At 38.2% G+C, this 21,156-nt stretch overlaps 4 protein-coding genes across 4 annotated transcripts; 2 read left to right on the forward strand and 2 right to left on the reverse strand.

Moving 5' to 3' along the window:
- Positions 1-4,093: 4,093 nt before the first annotated feature.
- LOC101900928 (DNL-type zinc finger protein) lies at positions 4,094-4,851 on the reverse strand. Its single transcript, XM_005189415.4, has one exon. It carries the CDS (start codon positions 4,629-4,631, stop codon positions 4,104-4,106), a length of 528 nt encoding a protein of 175 aa, XP_005189472.1. The 5' UTR covers positions 4,632-4,851; the 3' UTR covers positions 4,094-4,103.
- A 1,295-nt stretch (positions 4,852-6,146) lies between these two features.
- Positions 6,147-7,906, forward strand: LOC101901819 (mitochondrial ribonuclease P catalytic subunit). Its single transcript, XM_005189421.4, has 3 exons — positions 6,147-7,293; positions 7,349-7,485; positions 7,562-7,906. Exons 1-3 carry the CDS (start codon positions 6,160-6,162, stop codon positions 7,890-7,892), a joined length of 1,602 nt encoding a protein of 533 aa, XP_005189478.3. The 5' UTR covers positions 6,147-6,159; the 3' UTR covers positions 7,893-7,906.
- LOC101887359 (uncharacterized) lies at positions 7,860-9,039 on the forward strand. Its single transcript, XM_005189422.4, has 2 exons — positions 7,860-8,294; positions 8,349-9,039. The coding sequence occupies exons 1-2, from the start codon at positions 7,993-7,995 to the stop codon at positions 8,938-8,940; spliced, it is 894 nt and encodes a 297-aa protein (XP_005189479.2). The 5' UTR covers positions 7,860-7,992; the 3' UTR covers positions 8,941-9,039.
- A 2,413-nt stretch (positions 9,040-11,452) lies between these two features.
- On the reverse strand, positions 11,453-21,071 carry LOC101887526 (probable inactive serine/threonine-protein kinase bub1). Its single transcript, XM_011296658.3, has 6 exons — positions 20,415-21,071; positions 19,965-20,351; positions 15,194-19,884; positions 12,481-12,595; positions 12,175-12,422; positions 11,453-12,111 (listed from the first exon to the last, which is right to left on the reverse strand). The coding sequence occupies exons 1-6, from the start codon at positions 20,733-20,735 to the stop codon at positions 11,670-11,672; spliced, it is 6,204 nt and encodes a 2,067-aa protein (XP_011294960.2). The 5' UTR covers positions 20,736-21,071; the 3' UTR covers positions 11,453-11,669.
- Between the last annotated feature and the right edge of the window lie 85 nt (positions 21,072-21,156).

A 21,156-nucleotide genomic window follows, 5' to 3' on the forward strand; every position in this document is an offset into this window, starting at 1 on the left:
TTTCTGTTTCGATGTAAGTTCTTGCACTTTTTGGAATTTCAATGGCTTTACCCCGATCTCATTTTTCAATATTTGCCGAAGGGAATATTGCAATATGTTCAGCTCACGAGCCATTTTTCGGCCATTGCAACGCGGGTTTCGATCAAGTCATCACTTCTTTACTTTTCGAAGCTTTTCTGCTGATCTTGCTGTTTTCTTTCGTCCACTTACTTGACGTCGGGCTACGCTACCAGTATCTCGGTGACGAGCGATGGCACGAGACACAAAAAAGTTATTCACATTTAAATGCTGGAGTGCTCTAACGAAAGCCACTTGTGGTTTTCCAGCCAAATTTAAAAAATCACATTATCACGCTTTAATTCCATCACGAATAACTTTCTTTCTGGAAAATTCTCACCAAGCCATATAATGAGCTGTCACTGGAATAATTTTAACAGTTAGGAACAGCTTAGAAATGACAGCAGTCTGAAGTTGGTTGAGGTTTTTTCATCTCATCCTGTATGTTGAAGGTGTATCTGAATATGAACTGATTTCAACAAAATCTCAGAACTTTTTTTCTGTTCGGTGTAAAACTTCGCCTTGATTGGATAGATTGTTTTAAATTGTTGCATAATGTTCGTACATCATTATTGTGAGGGCTTGTCAAAATACATCTCAAATGGAAAAAATATATAAACCTCTACTGGGCTGATAAAGGCCCTAACCCAATGATTAAAGATTGATATGAGCTTAATAACAACTGCAGCGTTATTCAGGCGGAGATTCTTACCATCAAGAAGGCGGCCAAAATGGTAAAAGAACTTTGCAATAGCATATATGTCAATAGTCAGACGGCTCTTAATGCTAACAAGTCATGAGCCATTAAATCGAGAGCCACTCATGACTGCAAGTAAGCCCTTCTTAAAACACGTGGTCTCAATTAGCTTTGTTAGGTTCCAGGACATAGCAAAATAGTGGGGAATGAAGTGGCTGATGATTAGCTCGAGGAGGGTTCCTAGTAGAATGATAAAACTGTTAAATTACAAATAAGAAGCAATTATGTCAGCTGCTTCAAAAATATCTCATCGAAGAAACTGCCACTTGGAAACCAATTGCAGGGTATTTAAGGCCATCTGACCGGTAATATCGAGAAGAAAAAGAAGCTCTCTTCTAGCATTTCGTAGAATCGTGGTAGACGTAGTGACTGGTCACTGTTCCTGACTACTGTAGACTATGTGAAGATGAAGAAGAGATAAAGACGATTGAAAAGCCACAAAACAGATGTCCCATGTCCATATCCAACAAAAGACTCAAGTTTGCCAAAGACACTCTCTGGCTAGGCAGACAATCGAACTATTCATCTTTCTATAAACCTTTTCGTCTTCTTCTTGCTTCTATATCTCGGCCTTGTGCATTAATGTCTTCTAGAAACTGTCATTACACAGAAGGTTCAAAACCCTCTGAATTAGTCTTTATTAAAACAAGTTAAAAAATCAGTCGGTTTTGCCGAGAGATGTATACTATCAGCCATGGTACCCTTTACTATAATATGGATTGGTATATTAAGTTTGTCATACCGTTTGTAACACCACGAAACATACATTTTAGACCCTACAGAGTATATATTCTTAGTCAGCATAAAATTCTAAGTCGATTTAGCGATGTCTGTCCGTCAGTGAAAATCACTCTAGCTTCCGAGCCAATTGAAGTAGGTTGACAAAATTTTGTCCACGTTCTTGGTATAGCCCCCATATAACAGTACCTCCTTGTATATTTTAGCGACATTATTCACCAAAATTGTTTAATTTTTCGTATTTTTAGTTCGCTCTTGATGCTTTTGTCTATTACAGAAAATTGAATATGCGGATCCACGACGTCGTATGGCCCCCATGTAACGATACCTCCCAATATTCAGTGTGTTGATGAATTTGGCGACATTATTCACCGGAATTTATTCAAATTTCGTAATGCCTACTACATCCTGCGACAAAAAATTCGGCATGCAGGTCTACGTTTTTAAAAATCTTGAACCCTATGTGGGACAGGTTGCAAAAGAAATGGTCCGATCTCTAACATATTTATAACAGATCTTGTGTTGATGGAAATATTGAGATGTACCAAGTCTGGAATGCAATCGGATATTAATTTCGCTTTTTATGGATATGGATATTCAAAATTTTGAGAATTTATGGGGGAGGTACCACAAACAGTGTTCCGATGTGTGGGATGTGTGAAATATAAAGGGAACCTGAAGCTTATTTTGGATTTTATAAACGTTTTGGTTATTCAAAACGTTGACCCTTTGTGGGGGAGGTACCAGAAGAAATGGTCCATTCTCTACCGCTTCTATAACAGATCCAGTGTTGAGAGATGTGCAAATGGAATCGGATGTTAATTTCGCGTTTAATTAGCTTCATTGATAATGCCCCATTGTGGGGAACATACCAGATGGAGCGGATCGATATATTCCATCTTAACAGCAGACCTTTGGTTAATAAAAATATTTGGCTGTGTGAAATTTGAAGGCAATCGGACCCTTACATCACATTTTATAAGAGTTGTAATTATTCAAAATGTTGACTATTTGTGGGGGAGTTACTTGATGGAGTGGACCGATATTGGATTAGGATTTGCAAAGTTGGAGCAAAATCGGATTATCGTTTCTCTTTCTATGCCGAAAATATATTTTTTTTGAAAATTTCGACCTTTTGTGGGGTAGGCCAAAAGGAGTGGACCGATATTGCCCATCTCCGAAATTAATCTAAGTTTGACAATAATATTTAGATGTACCAAATTTGGGCGAAATCGGATACTTCCTTCGAGAGTTGTCGTGCGCACCAGCCAGCCAGACGGACATCGCTAGATCGACTTAAAATTTCCTTAAACGTATTTGGCCCAAAGAGACCTAGGGTCTAAAACCGTTATTCCGATGAGGCACGTTTTCGCCGTATCAAATGATATACACCCTCTGTAGCCATATGGCTGAGGGTATAAAAATTGTCCATATTATGCTGAAAATTTAAGCAATTACAGAGTACCATAACTTGCTTAAATTACTATTATATCAAGATAAATAGAGATTAGTAGACTAAAAGCATTGAAGAGTATAATGAGAGATATGGAAATTGGTCTTGAGAAGAGACAAGATGAGAGTTATTCATCCTGGGAAGAATTAGTGGTGATAAGAAAGATATAAACTGAGAAGAAAAGAAGGGATAGAATGATCTAGTAATATGAAGTTTTGCCTGGACATATGCTTTTAGCAAACCATCCAACCTAATTATGGGATATACGTCTGAGATGAACTTTAGAATTTCTATCTTCCACCTAATGAACAGACTATGTCTCTTGCCTGACAGCATAGTAGATGTCCAATCGCCCCTACTTCTTTTTTGTCCTCGTATAGCCTGTAGCAATCGAAACCTCCGTTATGCCATCTTAACAAATCAATTTTAATTTGGTAAGGTCAAAAGCAATCACTATCAATACCGATAATACGCTTTCTTAACCTATAAAGGGTAGTCATAAAAACTCAAATTATTTTAAAACGCAATTGTGTTTGTCTTGTTTACAACAAGAAGCTATTTATATAGTCAAGAACTAGATTTCACAATGTTAATGTGACGTCACAGTTTCCAACTACTGATTATAAAAAAGTACCTTTAGGTATAAACAAAAACTTCTTTTCGTATAACTCGTTATGATAAGCAAATTTTATTTTTTGTCTGTCGTGGCCTCACGCACCAACCAACAACAAAAAATGATAAAACAAAAGTGGGTGAGAAGTGCCACGCGTATTTATGGCTAATTTACGCGGCAAGGGGTGTACCAATTCTCAGAAACTTAAAAATGAAACACACACAAATATCATGATCACTTGATAAAATTCTTTTTTGTTTAATTTTCAAACAGGTATTTAAAAACATTTTGCATTTGTACAAAAAATAAAAAAACAAACAATTGTTTTACCAATGAGTAACTTAAAAAACAACGAAAATATATTCGAAAATATACAAAAGTTCAAATAAACGAACCAAATATTATGTTCAACATTTATAACAACCGAGAAAAATATTAAAACTTAAATAAGTACATAACTTTATTTCTTGTTCCATTTTTCCAAACTAAATTAATTCACCCTTTTCATTAACTCTAATGACTTTGACACTGTTGCTATTTTCGGCCAGCACCTCATCAAATGTCTTGCCCTTGGTATTCGTAAACCATCCCACATTATCGATGATCAAATGGTTAACAGAACAGCCATCACATTGCAGGATAACAACACCACTTTTGTATGCCTCCTCGGAGACTTTCTTGCTGTTGCGGGTATTACAAATTTTACAACGGTAGACTATGTCGATTTTGCGTGACATCCGACGGTATTGCTTAAGGGTTGTTGGTGAGATTGATCCCGAAGAACATGCTGGAAGCTTTTTTCCCGTAAAGATGGTGGCATCCAGAATCGTTTTTGGTATTAGCAGCGGTTCTTTGGGTCTGTTTTGATCGATTTTCTTCACTTCAGCACCAGTCGGTGGATTAGTGGGGGCTGCATTGTCCACCGGTTGTGTGATGTTAATGAGGGCATTTTGTCCATTTTGCCTGAGGTAGTTTAGTGTACGCGAACTAAAGAAGTTACGCAACGAGTTCATGTCTTTGTTCTGTTATTTATTTACAATTGACACATTACGACTCTTTGGAAATCTGTTTCTTTCGCGATGTTTGCCTGGCCCCAATGCACCAAATGTTTTTGTTTATTGTTCTTAAAATTAGCACTCTCGACTTCCTTTGGCAAATGTTTGTTACTGATCACAAACAAACGCACTAACTACCATGGCGCAATGTTTGATGTTCCAAACAGCTGTTCTAATCTATGCTAAATTGTCAAACGGTACGTACATATGAAAACGTAAACAAATTGGTAGCATTAGGGGTTTTCAATCACAATAGTGGTTTCTCGTTCACATTAGGAGTGTTCGTTTACTCGATAATATCTACAAAATTTAACTGAAAACAGTTCGTTTATCCAAAAGTTCCGTAACTGAGAGCGAAGTGAGAGAGACATTTTGGCATTAGAGTTACTGAGAGTTTGCAAAATCTTACTGAAAAAATATTCTCAGAAAGAATTATGCTGTAACATCAGCTACAAAATAATATGTTGTTTTGTAAACAAATCATGGTCAAATTAAGTTAGTAAAGTCATTTCAAATAAGCATACCCATATCTGCATTTTCTGTAATTTACCTTGTCAAATTTCACTAGATAAAAAATAGGTTTCCATCTATTTGTTGCATGTGGTGTCTTTGAGCATGGAAAAGAATAGACGCATTGACACAGCTGGTGGGACAATGAACTGTCAAACCAATTTTGGAATTGAAAATGTTGAATGAAAAATTATTTATATTTGTAAAAATTGTGTATAAGAAAACATTTAAAAGTCTACTTATTATTGACAAAACATTTAAAAATTGTTGACATATCAATGTTTTCAAGCGTTGATGCATTTACCTGTATTCTTCTACCATGATTCTAATATATCTCAGAGTAAAGTCTATGAATTACCTGAAATAAGTGGCACAGGAGTGGTTTGACCGAGTTCTGAACTTCAATGATAGCTGATTCGGATCCTAGCCTAGCCAATTCGTCTGCAATCTCGTTGCCTGGAATATGGTAATGGCCAGAAACCCAACAGAGCTTGATGGACAAACCAAAATTATATGCAACAAATTATTATCATTTATTTATTATTTTTCCTTATTTTTTATATGAACAAATAAATTAAAGGTCTGGATTTATTTCAAGGATATGATCTAAATGGTTCAAAATTTACGTTTGTTCTTAAAAAAATCCAAGGCAAAACAAGTTAATATCTATAATGCGCGTCCCACAATTTACGTTCTTTCAAACATTGTCCCAGCAGCTGTATCGATGCGACTAAAAAAATCGCCATGTTAAAAAAAATAAAATTAATTTACCAAAGGAATTAAAAATCGCCACTTTTGGCGAAAATTCACCCTACATGACATCCCTGGCTAGTCATGCCAATGATAAACAAATACAAAAAATGTAAACAAATCTTGACATTTAGATGTTGAACAGCTGAGTTGAGAGCGCCATGGCTCTAACCTCAAAATAAACACTCAAGTTAGTTTATAATAAAATTTATTTATTTACTAAGTTATGAAAGTTATGAGTAGGTTTTTACGATACAGCTTACTCTTTAATAAAAGTGTCTTCCAGACCACGGCCGTACGTGGCGCAAGCAATTTCAGAAAGCCAAATGTGATTGTCAAAGTTGACCAATTGGCTGAAGTCAAAGGAACTTTCTTCAAAAATCGTTCCGAACTAACAAATTTGGAGTGGCAAAATTTAAAGGATTTATTAATTAAAAACTACAAACATATTAATCGAAATAATGTAGATGCAATTATTGTGGGCATATGCAATGAATCGGCACAGTTGACACTGGCCAAAAGCTATCTCAGCCATTTGAGGGCTAATGGTGTTGAACCGAATGATGCCACTTTGGGTAAATTGTTACGTATTTACAATAGCGTTTATCATGCAAGGGGCGGAAATGAGGATTGCTTAACGCTGGAGGAACAGAATGAAATATTGGAGATTTATCGAAATATCCGTAGAAAACATGAGGTGCTGGATTCTTTATCCTGTGAGAATCTTATTCTGGGATTGGTTGGCACCACCCACTGGAGGGATGGCCTTGAGCTAATGGAAATGATGAAGTTAACAGCAGCACCAAGTCTGCCGGTATTGAATGAAATGACAATGAAAGCATTTAAAATGCAAGATATAGAACTTGGGTGGAAGTTATTGCATCAAATGCTAGACGAACGTAAACAGCCTAAATGTGAAGTCTTTCTAACGTACCTCGATATAATTGCCAAAGATTTGAAAACACTGCCGGGGGAATTGGATAAATTCTTTATATTCTTGAAAACGCACGATGTGGTTATAACCACAAAGACGGCAAATGCAATCAATGAGTTGGCCAGCAAGCACCATAAATTGTTCTCTTGCACACTGACAAATCTGAAACGTCAGGGCAAATGTGGTTCGTGCGGTCTTCACTTGGAAAACGTGTCGTTATCCGATGTAGACTTTCATAGATTGCAAGATGTCTTTTTGGAAAAAGTGCTAATACGAAAGGATGTTTTTCAAAAATCCACACCAGAGGAGTTGAAACGTTTCACTGAATATATTGAAAGGACTGGACCATATGATTGTGTTATTGATGGTCTGAATGTGGCCTATTCCATGGGTAGCAAAAAGCCACCTCAAGCCTTAGCAAATTTGGTGAGTAGGAATTATTTTGGGTACACATAATGACTGAGTTTTCTCCTCTTTTCAGTTAGCATCTGTTGTCAAGTATTTTAAGAACAGAAACAAACATGTTTTAGTTTTGGGAAGAAATCATATGAATAAATGGCCCCAAAAGGCAATGCAATATGTAAAAAATAATGCAGCTGTATTTCTGGCAAATGATCTGTAAGTTCACATACATCTTCTCGTATCGTACACATTCATATAAATAAAACCCCATCTTACCTCCATATACATATAGATCTCAAGATGATCCATTCATGTTGTATGCCACATTAAAGAGTGGCCAAACAACAGATTTCTTTTCACGGGATTTCATGAGACAACATGCCCACTTGCTGGGACCAGATCTGAAGCTCATATTTCGACGATGGCAGCAAGAACATCAGTATTCGCTGATAACACAAACCGAAACTGGAAAAATACTTGTAAAAGAGCCTATAAGGTATCTTATATGTGCCCACAAGGTCCAAGATCATTGGCATATACCCTATAAACAAGAATATGAACAACATGTACCTGATAGTTTTGAAATACCAGAACACTGGATGTGTATTAAAATAAATAAATAAAAAAGGCCTTGAAATGTTTGTAAATTTATTTTAGAATTTTCAAACAGTTCTCAACATTTTGTACGCCAAGGGAAATATTCAAAATTATATATTGTATAACATGGTCAATGAGTGGGATCAACCTTTGCCATCCTCTTCAGAGGAAGATGACCCGACTGATGACCAGACATTTGAAGAACATCGTTATAATGAAAATATGAATAAATTAAAATCCTATGTCGATAGAATGTCTTATATGCCAGTTAAAGCACCCAACGCAAGTCCATATACGGAGAATTTGGCCAGACCAAAGAAGACGAATATCATCCAAACAGCTGAGGAGTTTGCAAATGTTGTTGAGCCCCCTGAACGAGGCCAACGTTTAAAACATTTAGCTGACAAATTTTGTACAATTACTACGGAGTAATATTAGTCTATGCTGAGAGGTTTCTTTGTTTTTAATATTGTCTATTACAGGGAATTGGAAAAATGCATACGCCAACAGAAAGCCAAAGATACACAAAGGGGCGACATACAAAAAAGGAAACAAGAAATATACTATAACATGCTAAGCAAATTGGAGCGTCAATCTCGCTTGCAATACTTAAATGTTGTTGTCAACAAGTTTGGCGATTTTATTGCAAAATTGGCAACTACAATGCGTATTCCAGCCACACTTGTGGATCCATATGCTCGCATGCAGCGTGGCATATTCTGTAACATTTTATTGGCCCTTGGAGTCCAACCGAGTAGTCAAGCTGCAATTTACTATAACACCAGCGAGGGCAATGAATATGAAGTTTACCACAGGCTGTCACATGCTCTGCTCAGCTTAATAATAAAAGCCTTGGACTCGGCTTCAACTCGTCGAGCCGACTATAGTCAGCCCATAAAAGTCGATTTTGACGTGGACAATTATATAAAAGAGCGTTTAATGTGTGCTGCTGAGAAGAAAATTCAAGCAGAAATTACCAAAGAAACGGAAAAGTCGGTAGATGAAAAATTACGAAATTTAAGAACTACTGTATACAGTAGATGTCAAAATGTCACATATAGTCCATGTAAATAGTAAAAACTGAATGAGCCCCATAATAAAATTCCTCAATTCCGTTCCTTAACTTTATGCCGTACAAATAAATCTCAGATTTCTTGAGAAAACTAAACATAAGTCGATCTAGACTTTTCTTTGTATTGTTACAAATAAGGAAAGAAGCATTAAACCCGGACATAAGACTCAAACTATACATGTGAAATGGGGTTTGGATAACGCAGAGAACACATCCGGATGGTATAAAGAGGATGAGAAGTATATGACCAGAATGAATAAGAATGGAACCAAGGTGAAATCGGTTCAACATTTGATGACAAATTTCTAGCAAAACAAGTTTTGAGGGCAAGGGGAGACTTATGTCTAACTTCACATCCTGTATGACCTTTTTATATTGGCCTTGAAAGCATTCACTTCTAAAAATATGAAGACTGGGGCGGGTCTACTTCCCATAAAAAGTTGAATCAAGGCAGAGATACTTGTCATTATCTTGGCTTTAGAATTGACTCGGAATTGGATGGGCAGCTGACCTACCAAGTTCCAAATCTAAAGAGAATATATTAGTATTCTGGAATGATTTCTAGTATCCTCTTCTTTATATGCTCTCTCGCGCTATTAACATTTCTCATCTTTAGCAGGGTCTACCCGATGATTCACGAGGTGAAAATTTGTCGGCTCCACGACTACCCCGAATCCACACGGCAAGCATGAAAACTGATTCTAAACAAACACGAGCATGTATACTTTAATGTATACCCTAGGGTGGCAGACGCTAGCCGAAGATGGGATTTTCTTGTCTCGGGTCAATACCCGCTGCGTGGAATTGTGAGGAGAGTGTCACAGTTCACCAAACTTAATCATAGTGCATAGTCAATCCCACGGCAGCGGGTTCTACCATACCGGATTGATCCCAAACAACGACATTCTAGTTTCGGCACGCGGCTGCCAATCAAGTATATACATGTTTGTGTTTGTCTATTTTTCTGCATTGGAAGCAGCATAGTCCGGAATGTCTCGTCGGTCCTAGTCCTAGTACCAGGCAATACCCGCCTGGTACTAGGGGATTTCAATGCCCACCATGAGTTGGGGCATTCCGTCCTAGGTAATGATCAGAGGGGATCAGTGTTGGCAAAGCAGATTGACTGCTCCACATTTTGCGCGGTAAACGAGGGTAAGAGAAGAGTGTCACAGTTCGCCAGATTTAACCATTGGTCACCCGGCCTGATAAATGACGTGACTTGGCAACCCGTAATTTCTCTTGGCTCAGACTATCTCCCGATAATCGTCTCCATAAAAAGATCGCCCTATTTTATATCCTTTGAACGCCGGACTTTCCTTAAACATGGAAAAGCTCACTGACCAGAATTCAGAGAATTCACCAACCGTCGCTTCAGAGAATTGCCCAACCCTTCTGATGTTCGGGTAGCTGCAGACGCTCGCTATATACCTGCTGGTCGAATATCCGAGAAAATTTCCCAGCAGAGGCAGCGGGATTAGGAAGTGAGCGTGATTATCTCCGTCGTTTCAACCCTACTGATCCCGGAACCGTAAACTGACAGTGCAAATCAACCGATTGTTACAGGAGCATAAGAGGTAAGTGTTTAGACCATCTGAAGTGTTGCAACATTGGAACCGATGTGAGTAAGCTGTTAAATCGCTATCGAACTCTGAAAAAGAAATATGATAGGACCTTTTAACGACGCAATGGAGACTAATTCGAATAGGTGCGCTAAATATTTTAACCGACAATGTGTCGAGCACCCCAAGAGAGGTAGGGCGAAGGGAAGAGTGCCACGTCGCATCAGATCTCTTCCCGCCGAGGAGGCAACGCCTCAGTTTATGATGGGGTGATGTTGCAAATGTCATCCGTTATATACAGACTTTTGTCGCCAGTAGCAAGAACACTTGAGACTTTAACCCTCCCCAGTATAAGAGGAAGCCAGAACAAGCCGAGTCATAGAACAGTGTTGGTAAACCTTGAACTATCAAAGGTATTTGATACGCCACACTGTTTGAGGATGTGGAGAGAACTTCCCTCCGGTCAAGTTTGAAACGTTGCATAATCAACTATAAGTGGAATGGGAGCTGTGAATGCTTGAATATCCGGAGATCCTGCAGCGTGTTTCAGGCAGAAATCAGTGCTATCAGGAAAGCAATGGAGCTGCTGGAAAACAGAATCAATTAATTGAATGGACCAATGGTCATATATGTCGATAGTCAGGCGGCCTTAAAGGCTCTTAATCTGGTTACAATTAAATCTATGGCAGTTCTGGTATGCAGAAATAGTCTACAAAAGTTTAAGTCGTCTGTCATTGTAACATATCTGGCAATGAATCAGCAGATGAATTGGTCAGAAGCGGATCTGAGTCGGTAGATCTAGAAATTGATAGCTCAGTGAAGTCACCACTATGTCACGTTCCAAGTAATACAATCAGAATTGGCTGATTCGAAGGGATGTAATGTCTCTAAGAAAATATGGTCTCATCTCCTTGACGAAATCTGACCCAAAGCTTATGGTGGGTGTAATTACAAATTTTGTTGTTAAAAATAATTTATTGTAAATACTTAGTTAATTGCGTGCTTCTAAATGGTACTTTATAAAATAATAACATAAAAGCTAAAATTGTTTTCAAACAATGTTTTCTAAAATAAGTAAAACATTCGAAAAAAACGCGAAATTAATTTAAGATATTTTTTCCTGACATGATGACACAACATTCATTTAGGATTGCTAGTGAACATTAGCTACATCAAGCTAATGCTCGATTGAATTCATTCACCATTCTTAGAACATATTTTTCCTTTTCGACAATTTCCTCCTTTAACATTGCTCGCAAGTTCTGCAGATTGGGCATTGAATTACAATCACGTATATTCAGTAGGGCCTTAAAGATGGCATCCCAAAGGTTCCTGTTGAAATACCGTGGTACATGGGTCTTATGCATCCAAATGCCATTAGTCTTTTTCTCAACATCCATGTATTTTCCAAAGAGCAGTACATGCAACACACCTGCCAAACCATACAAATCCAATTGATAGGTCCATGGACGCTGTTCACGCATCTCGATACATTTGAAGCTGTTGTCGTTGTGTATGAAGGAAAATGTTTGACCCTTTTTGAAACGTTTCATATCTATGGAGACTCCAAAGTCAATTAGCTGTATACAGCGTTCCTTGCTGGGGTATTGTAATCTGTAAATAAAAAAGGACTTAACGACGTCTGATTTAAGTTTATCAAATAAAAAAAAATATTACTTGTTCATTAGCAAGAAGTTATCCGCTTTGATATCGGCATGTATAATATTGACAGCATGCAAGTGATCTATTATTTCCAATAGCTCATTGGCCATCAGCATCACCACATATTCGTCCACGTTTTTCATGGTGTGTTTTTTGATTTTGTTGCAAACCGTTATAAGAGATCCGTACGGTGAAAATTGTGATATAAGTATACTGGAATTGTTGCCAATTAAAGCGTAATCTATGTTCATATAAGCTGGCAGCTGTTAAAAAAAAAAATAATTAAGAAATAATCTGCATTTTTTTTGTTTTGCATTTTACCATTTCATCGACCAATATGCGATCGTGTATTTCAAGGCATATATAAAATTCCCATAGGTTTGCCGGATTTTCTTGTTTCATTGCACAACGTTTGCCTCCGACTGTTTCTTTGCCACTAAAAGATAGGAAAGAATAATTTTGTTTATGTGCATAATGGAACGATAACTTAGAATCAATGTAAATAAACAAAAAATAAAAATTATTTAAATATTCCTATATAAAGCAGATCCTTCCTTAGTTTTACTCCTTTATTGGCGTGGATCTCTCAGTTTTAATGATGATATATAAAAAGAAAAAAGTAAAATAGTATAAGTCGGCTTTGCCGACAGATGTATAACCCCAGCCTTGAGTTATGATTATTCAAACTGTTGATCCTTTATGGGGGAAGTTCCGAAGCAGTTGCCCAATTCGTATCTAACATCAGACTGATATAAATCTTATACTTTATACCTATACTTTATATGAGATATGTGCAAATTTTTGGAAAATGTTGTTGTTGTCGGGCCGAAGTATTCCATTTTTTATACTTCATCTAATACAGATAAAAATATGAGCAAAAATTAAAGGAAATCGAACATTTATATCAAATATTATGCGAAATCATAAAATTCTATAAACTGCATATTTATATCAGATTTCTGGTTAAGAGAAATATTTAGATATAGCAAGTTGTAAAGAATCGCCGACTTGTTTCGCAAGTTATGACTGATATAAATATTGGAAATTGTGACCCCTTATGGGTGAGGTACCAAAAGGGGTTTGCAAATATACATCATCTTCACAACAGATCTTGCCTTAGCAACAATATTTGGAAGTGTGAAATTTGAAGAGAGGTGGATGCTTATTTTGCTTTCTTTGAGCGTTTTATTTTTCAAAACCTTGTGTGGGGGAGATACCAGAAGAAGTGGACCGAATAATATCCCATTTTCATACAATGATGTGTGTAATTTGAAGAGAACAGGAAGCTTATTTCGCATTTTATGATCACTTTGGTTATTCAAAACGCTAACCCTTTGTGGGGGAGATACCAGAAGAAATGGTCCGATCTGTACCATCTTTATAACAGATCTTGTATTGATGGAAATAGCGAAATGTACCATGCCTGAGTGTATTCTCATGTTAATTTCGCGTTTTATGAGCTTCATGGATGCTCATCAAAATGTTCACCCTTTATGGGGGGAGGCACCAGAAGGAGTGGACCGATATATCCCATCTTCACAGCAGATCTTGTGTTAGTAGAAATAATAAAATGTGTGAAATACAAAGAGAACCTGATTTTATAAACGTTTTGGTTATTCAAAACTATGACCCTTTGTGGGGTAGGTACAAGAAGGAATGGCCCAGTCTCTACCATCTTGTGTTTACGGAAACATAGAAATGAATGGAATCGGTTGTGAATTTCGAGCTTCATGGATACTTAAAAATGTTGACCCTTTGTGGGGGAGGTACCAGATAGAGTAGACCGATATATTCCATCTTCACACCAGACCTTGGTTTAGTAAAAATATTTTGATGTGTGTAATTTGAAGAAAACCGGATTCTTATTTTATGATCGCTTTGGTTATTTAAAACTTTGAATCCTGGTGGGGTTGGTACCAGAAGGAATGGTCCAATCTCTGCCATTTTTATAACAGATCTTGTGTTTATGGAAGCATTGCGATGTGCCAAGTCTGAATGGAATCGGATGTCAATTTCGTGTGTTATGAGCTTCAGAAGGAGTGGACCGATATATTCCACCTTCACAACAGACCTGGGACTAACAAAAATATTGTGATGTGTGTAATTTGAAGACAATCGGAAACTTACATCACATTTTATAATATTTATAATTATTCAAAATTTTTACTCTTTTTGGGGGATGTACTTGATGGAGTGGACTGATATCGCCCATTTTCGCACCTGACCAAGCACTGATGCAAATATTAGGATTTGCAAAGTTGGAGCAAAGTCGAATTATACTTTCTCTTTCTGTGCAGTAAATCAGTAAATTATTTTCTTTGAAAATGTTGACATTTTGTGTGGGAAGCACCAGAAGTAGTAGACCGATATTGCCCATCTCCGAACTCGATACAAGTTTGACAATAAATCTACGATGTACCAAGTTTGGTTCAAATCGGATACTCCCTTCGAGCCAGCCAGACGGACGGATATCGCTGGATCGACTCCAAATGTTCTGAAACGGATTGGGTTCAGAGAGACCTAGGGTCTAAAACCATTATTTCGATGAGGCACTTTTTGGTCGTATCAAATGATATATACCCTCCCTCTCTAGCCATATGGCTGAGGGTATAATTAAATGTCAAAATTAATTCAAAGTTGAAGAGCATTCTTACATAAGACTTCGTTTTGATATAGACCTATGCAGTGAAGAATGCAAGTGGTAGCTCTGGTCTTGGGCCCATTCCGAAACGATTACTATTGGCATATTTTTTGTACTATTTGCATGGTAAATATATGACATCTCGATATTCTGAACGATTTACTTATGTTACCTTTTTCAGTTTCTAAATACAATGTGATGTCAGAAAACTAAATTCGCGATGGTATCGGAAAATGCTTCTCCCTACTCCCAATTTCTACAATTTTCTTGTAATCCTTAACTTTTTTGAATATATTACAAGAGGTCGAAACCAAAAACAGGACTGATCCACAAAGTCGAACAAACAACACAAATAATTAACCACACATAGGATAGGATAATCTTTCAACTTACCAAAACACCGCACCATATGCACCTTCACCTATCAGTTTCATAACTTCAAATTCCACGCTATTAATTTTGAATTTCGACGAAGGCTTTAAACGATGTATACTACGGACCATCATGCAGTGCGTCAACTCCTGTATATAGGTGGAGAAGTGTATTTGCTCCAGAAAGGCATTGATCAGGTCCACTTTGAACGGATTAACATGCGGATCTTCGCATATATTTTCAATTAAATGTTGAGTTTGATTAAGATCTGTATCGGCATGCATGTAACGATTGTTGCTGGGCGTTTTAAAGGCTTCATCATCTTCGGCCACTTCCCATACATGAACTTGTGCCTTGGGAGTTTTGGGTGTTTGTTTATAGTAAATACTCATTTCACCGTAATCATCGTCGTCATCGTTCTCATTGCGTTCCTCGATATGACGTGTACTGATGCTGGTTGAATTTGTAGGTTGCTTTTGTTTTTGGGCCTGTATGGCAGCCCATTCGGATTGGCTGACATCGATACTAAAACGTGATATACCACCACCAGTCATTATATTTTTGGAGGTGTTGTCAAGAAAGCTTAATTTTGGTTTAGGTAAATCCATCATACTGCTTTGGATAGCTGGTGGTGGGGGAGGCATTTCTCTTGCTCCCGCATCGTTGCGCTGTGACGACATCGATGTCTGTGTCCTAGATACGTCCTTGATCAGTGTGCGTGAATTTGTTTTAGACGAAGTCTCGGCTGATAACTCCTCTGCTTTAATGTGTAAAGAGTCTTCTTGAATATGTGATAAATTCCTCGACGACATTGGACCATGATTTGGTAGCCATGTAGAGTTTTTAATCATGCTAATGTTGGTGCCAAACATTTCCGTCTCGGCATTTAATTCAAAATATTTTTCATTGTTGCCAGAGGATTTTTTGTTTTCCATGGTTGAGGTTTGAATGGTGGGATTAGAGGCCAAGAAACTTAATTTTTCACCTGAGCCAGATGCAGCTGATTTCACATTGCCGCTCAATGGCCGATTTATGGATTCACTAGGTTTATGGCTTATTGTTTCCTCTAGAAGCTTTAGTGTGGTGTTATTTTTACTTGGTTGTATTAGAGTCATTTCATTAACATCCATCGGCATGGGTGGTGGTTCCTTGATTTCTGAAAAGTCTTTCATAAATGTGTCGGTAAGTATGTTCCTCATAGATGCCGGTTGGCCTTCTCCCGAATTAGATAAAGGCTGTTTCTCGGTGACCATTTGGTAATCAGAGACATACGAAGATTTCATTGAATTTTGTTGTTTCCTTCGCATGGAAGAGTTTTCGGTTGGCTGTGAGTCGGGTACCATGGATTCATCGGCAAAAGTAGGCAAAAATGATTGCATTGTCGGCTTAAGAGAATTTTGTTTTAATCGACTGCTACTTGAGGTCTGCATGGGCTGAGAATCTGGTATTATGGAGTCGTGGCCCTGTTGTTGAGTTTCAGGAATATGTGACAAGTCTGGCAAAAATGAATCATTTGTGACTTTTTGTTGGGATGTTTTCTGCTGTGGTTGACTATCTTCAATTAGTGAAAAGTCCGGTATAAAAGTGTCCCTCAGCACGGATTTGGGTTTAGCAATTTTTGTTTGTTGCGGTTTTGTTGGTGGCGCAGAGTCGTCAGTCAAGCTGAAATCTGGAATAAATGAATCTCGCAAAACACTTTTGCTGGGTTTTGACTCCTTAAACAACCCCAAGGGTTTGGATTTTTGTTTTAATTGATCTGGGGTTTCCATATCGCAAACACGTTTCGGATTCTGTGCTACAGGTGTCATACTATCTGCTGCCATACGCAGCTGTCCCATTAAAGGCTTCTCCAGCTTCTTACTAGGCCCGCCTTTAGAGGCCTTTGGCGGCGACTGAGTAAAGAATTCAAAGAAGTTATCTTGGCTTTTGGATGCAGCCAAACTGTTGTCTTTCATTGATAAATTTGGCAACAGCTCAACCTCGGGCATTTTTGACGGTTGAGGCGGAGCCAGCATGAACTTTGTAATGGTTTCTGTTTTGTCTTCTTCAAATCTGACGGGTGCTGGGGGAGCCAATAACATTTTGGAAATGGTTTCGGTCTTGTCCTCCTGAAATTTTACTACTTGAGGTGGCGCCATCAACATTTTCGTTATAGTTTCCGTTTTGTCTTCCTGGAATTTAATTGGATTCTGTGGCGCCAATAACATTTTAGATATAGTTTCAGTTTTATCATCCTGGAAACGTACTGGTTTAACAACATAGCCCGCATCGGTGTCTTCCCTTTCTTCTAGCCGAGAAAAATCTCCGACATTTTGCTTTTTACTATTTCTATCCATGCTATCTTCAAATATGGAAAAGTTCAATGGACCCATTCCTCGACCGCTTTTTTGTACCGACGATTCATGTCTCGCAACTCCCGGAGTAGCCAACGGCCTTGACTGTGCCTTCTCTTGGTCAGCCAGTTTCTTTTGTCCCACACTTCGGTCAATGGCAGTGTCTTCGAAAATTGAGAATTCTAGTCCACGACCTGTTGGCTCCTTTTCTGCGGCAATAATTTGCTGTTTTTCGACTTTTTTAATATTGTCCGAGGAACTGGGACCCTGGGGAGGTGTTGGTGATATAGAATCTTCTATTGTACGTTCCTTGACAGTATCAAGTGTAGGTTGGTGCTGCGTATTGGCCATAGCTTGCGCCTGGGATTCCTGATCTAATTCTGGGGAACTAATTGTTGACTTTGTAGTTGCTCCGGTCGTATGGGTACTTTGTGTAGTTCCATGTTCTGATGTTTCCAAAATGGTTGATAGTTGTTTACGTTGCGGGGAGAACAGAGTAGCGGGGGCTGGCGAATTTTCATCGTTCGTAATCTCAGGTAAAGCTATAGCAGCACCACCTACATTAACGTGTTTTGCTTCCTCCTCATTTGGTACAGCCTGAGCAGCTGACGCCGGTGGAGGTGCCGTTTCCTTCAATACATTGCCGAAAATTCTCTGAGGTTCCGGTTTCATTTTGGGCGTACTAACACTTTGAGCTTTAAGGAATATATTGAAAGTTTGTGTTGAGCAAGTTTCGTCAGCATCAAAGAAACCTCCAGAACCACAGGCCATATCGGGAGATTTGCGTGCAGATGCAGTACCATTGTCTTCGAAAATCTCAAATGGTAGTTTATTTGACTTGGGTTGACTTGCTGTTGTTGAAGGAGGCAAAGGGGTTTTAAATTGAAAACCTTCTGTCGTTTCAGCCTCTAATGGCAACGTCTTTGGGACAGGGCTAATGAAACTAGTTTCTTCCTGGTAGATTTCAAATCGTTCTACCGGTTTTGAAGTCAGTTCTTCTGCTTTTGGTTTGTCGACAATATTAGAAACTTTAGCTGCTTCTGGCAGTTTAACCGAATCTTCAAAAATACGTATGGTTGGTGGGGGTTTTGCATCTGCACTTGTTGGTTTTTCCATACAGTCAGCCATAACAGCTTTCTTAGCTATATCTTTTGAATCGGGATTTCCATAATTTTGTTGGGGTAATTGTGATTCTACACTAACAGGTTTTGATGCAGACTCCTCCTGATGACTCTGGATTTTTGAGAAAATTTTGGGTAATTCTGTTTTGGAAATCATCTCTGTAGATGGTTCCTTAGTAGCATGCAACTTGGAAAGTATTTTAGGAAACTGTATATCTTCGCAATTTTCAAAGATGGGCAAACATTTTTCTGCACCCTGATTATCCTGCTTCTTAGCCTCACAACTGTCCTCATCTTCTTCCGCTGCAATACTTGGCATTATAGAATATTTTCTTCCAGCTCCTCCTCTATTGGGACAGGGAGCAATCGATTTGCGCATGGGGAAAAAGCTTTTACGTCTTTGTATTTTTTCGCTAGTTGCGCAAATGGTTTCCTCCATATCTGCTGTTTGAATAATGGTTTCATTGCGCCGAATTCTTTGAGCCAGAATTTCTTCGAATGAACGTTCAATCTTTTCTTCCACGTTATAGATTTCCTTGTACGGCACCAATATATTTGGCATGATTGGCGGTGCAAAAAAATCATCCATGGGACTTGGTTCCTGAGGCTTAGATTGCTTGGCAAAATGAGGAAATTGCCGTACATTATAGAGTGGACCACGGCCCCAGAATTTATCACGTTTGGTCACAAACGAATTCTCTATGTTTCGTTTTTTAAAGAACGCATAAGCCTTCAGTTCTTCTGGTTGAAACTCGACATTCGGACGAGGATACATTTTACACTTATTGTATAGTGGTAGAACATTTTTGTCTGGACGCTCTTCAGTCGTTACGGGGACTATCCAATCGTGATTGGGTCTATTTCGAGAACAAAAGTTTTGCGGCAATTTAATAGGTTTGTCAAACTTGGATTCCTCAAATGATATTTTTATAGGCAATAGCTGATCGTCTTCTTTATCTTCGTCTTTAATTCCCTCATCTTCGTGTATCTCAAAGCCTAATTCATTCGTTGGTACTTTTTTGGAAAAAAGTTTCCCTTTTGCATGTGGCTTATTCCAGGGACCAGGCTCCTTGAGATTTTCTTGTTCTCGTTGTGCGTCTATAATAGAGCGCACCACCGATTTTCCATCATCTTTCGATGTTGTATCAGCAGCTGATTCAGTAGATGGATCCGTAACTACTAAGTTGGGGCTTACATTTTCATCTTTGAATACTTGGACACGGACATTACCTCGAGCCGACGAATTTGCGGCCTCGGTCTAAAATGCATAATTAAATTAGAGAATTTCTTGAAACACATAAACAGGGTTTTTTTCTTTTTCTTCCTTTGAATTCTTACCTTAACTGTTCCTGGCACAATACTTTTAATGGCTGTTCCTGTTCTTACACTACCAACCATTTGTTTGCGGCGATGTCCTCTCAACGATGATAATGCCTGACGACGTTCCTGTATCTGCCGATTAGTCTCTTCTTGAACATTATCATCATCCTTGTACATCAAACGTTGGGCCACAGTGAAACCGAAATGCTGATGTGCCTCTTGTAGTTCTTCCAAGGGCTGGGCCCGACAAGCAATACCGCGGCGAAATATTTCATCAGCTTTACGTGTGTTATTGACAAGATCATAACAATAGGCCCATGCAATATACAAATCGGAAACCATTGTTCCAATGCCAGCATTAAATAACTGCTGATAGCATTCGGCGGGATCTTTGTGGTTATCAATCTGTAAATAGTAACAGCAGTAGTTATGTTGTTTGAATCAATGAAAAGTTATACGATAACTTACATATTTAATGTAGAGCTTGATCATGCGTCGATCTTGGTTATATTTTTCTTCGCTTTCAAATCGCGACAAACATTTGGCCAAAACCTCTTGTAATCCAGATTCTTTACCACCCGATGGAAAACTCTGCTCTATCCACTCGATGTAGTTATACCACGCACTAAGGGGATCATCGCCAGTGTAATTGTGTATCTCTCTTTCCAATTCATGTCTTTGGGCCATTAATTCCTGAGCAGATTCCACTCTAAGGGAAGCTTGCAATATACTTGCGTTTCGTCCCTGTGCCAAGGGTTGTATATTCTCTTTTGCCTCATCGAAATTCATTTTTGATGGGCAAATTGGAAAGACACTGCTAACTACAATAAGTTATATTTTCACCAATAAAGTTTTGTGATAAGAATCTCTTGTTGCTTCGCTGTACCACCAATTGTGTCCGAAGGACGTTCCTCCTCAACCCAATACGCGACTTTAATGACAATTTATGACGAATTTTAGTAATAACACAAACAAGATTTAACAATAAGTTCGTTTTTTCTTATTTATGGATATAATTGTAGGATTAAATAAAAGAACAAAAAAGACGCGGCGGCGGCTAAATTCAAATAAAGAAATAGAGTTGCCACGCTGTGCTTTCTGTGCATTTTGCACACAAACACATTAACAACTATCATACATAAATACACCAATCCACCTAACACACAGAGAATAGCGAATGAAGGAAGGAGCAACACAATGAATTCACGAA

Source organism: Musca domestica, unplaced genomic scaffold (genome assembly GCF_030504385.1).
Source record: "Musca domestica strain aabys unplaced genomic scaffold, Musca_domestica.polishedcontigs.V.1.1 22, whole genome shotgun sequence".
NCBI lineage: Eukaryota > Metazoa > Arthropoda > Insecta > Diptera > Muscidae > Musca > Musca domestica.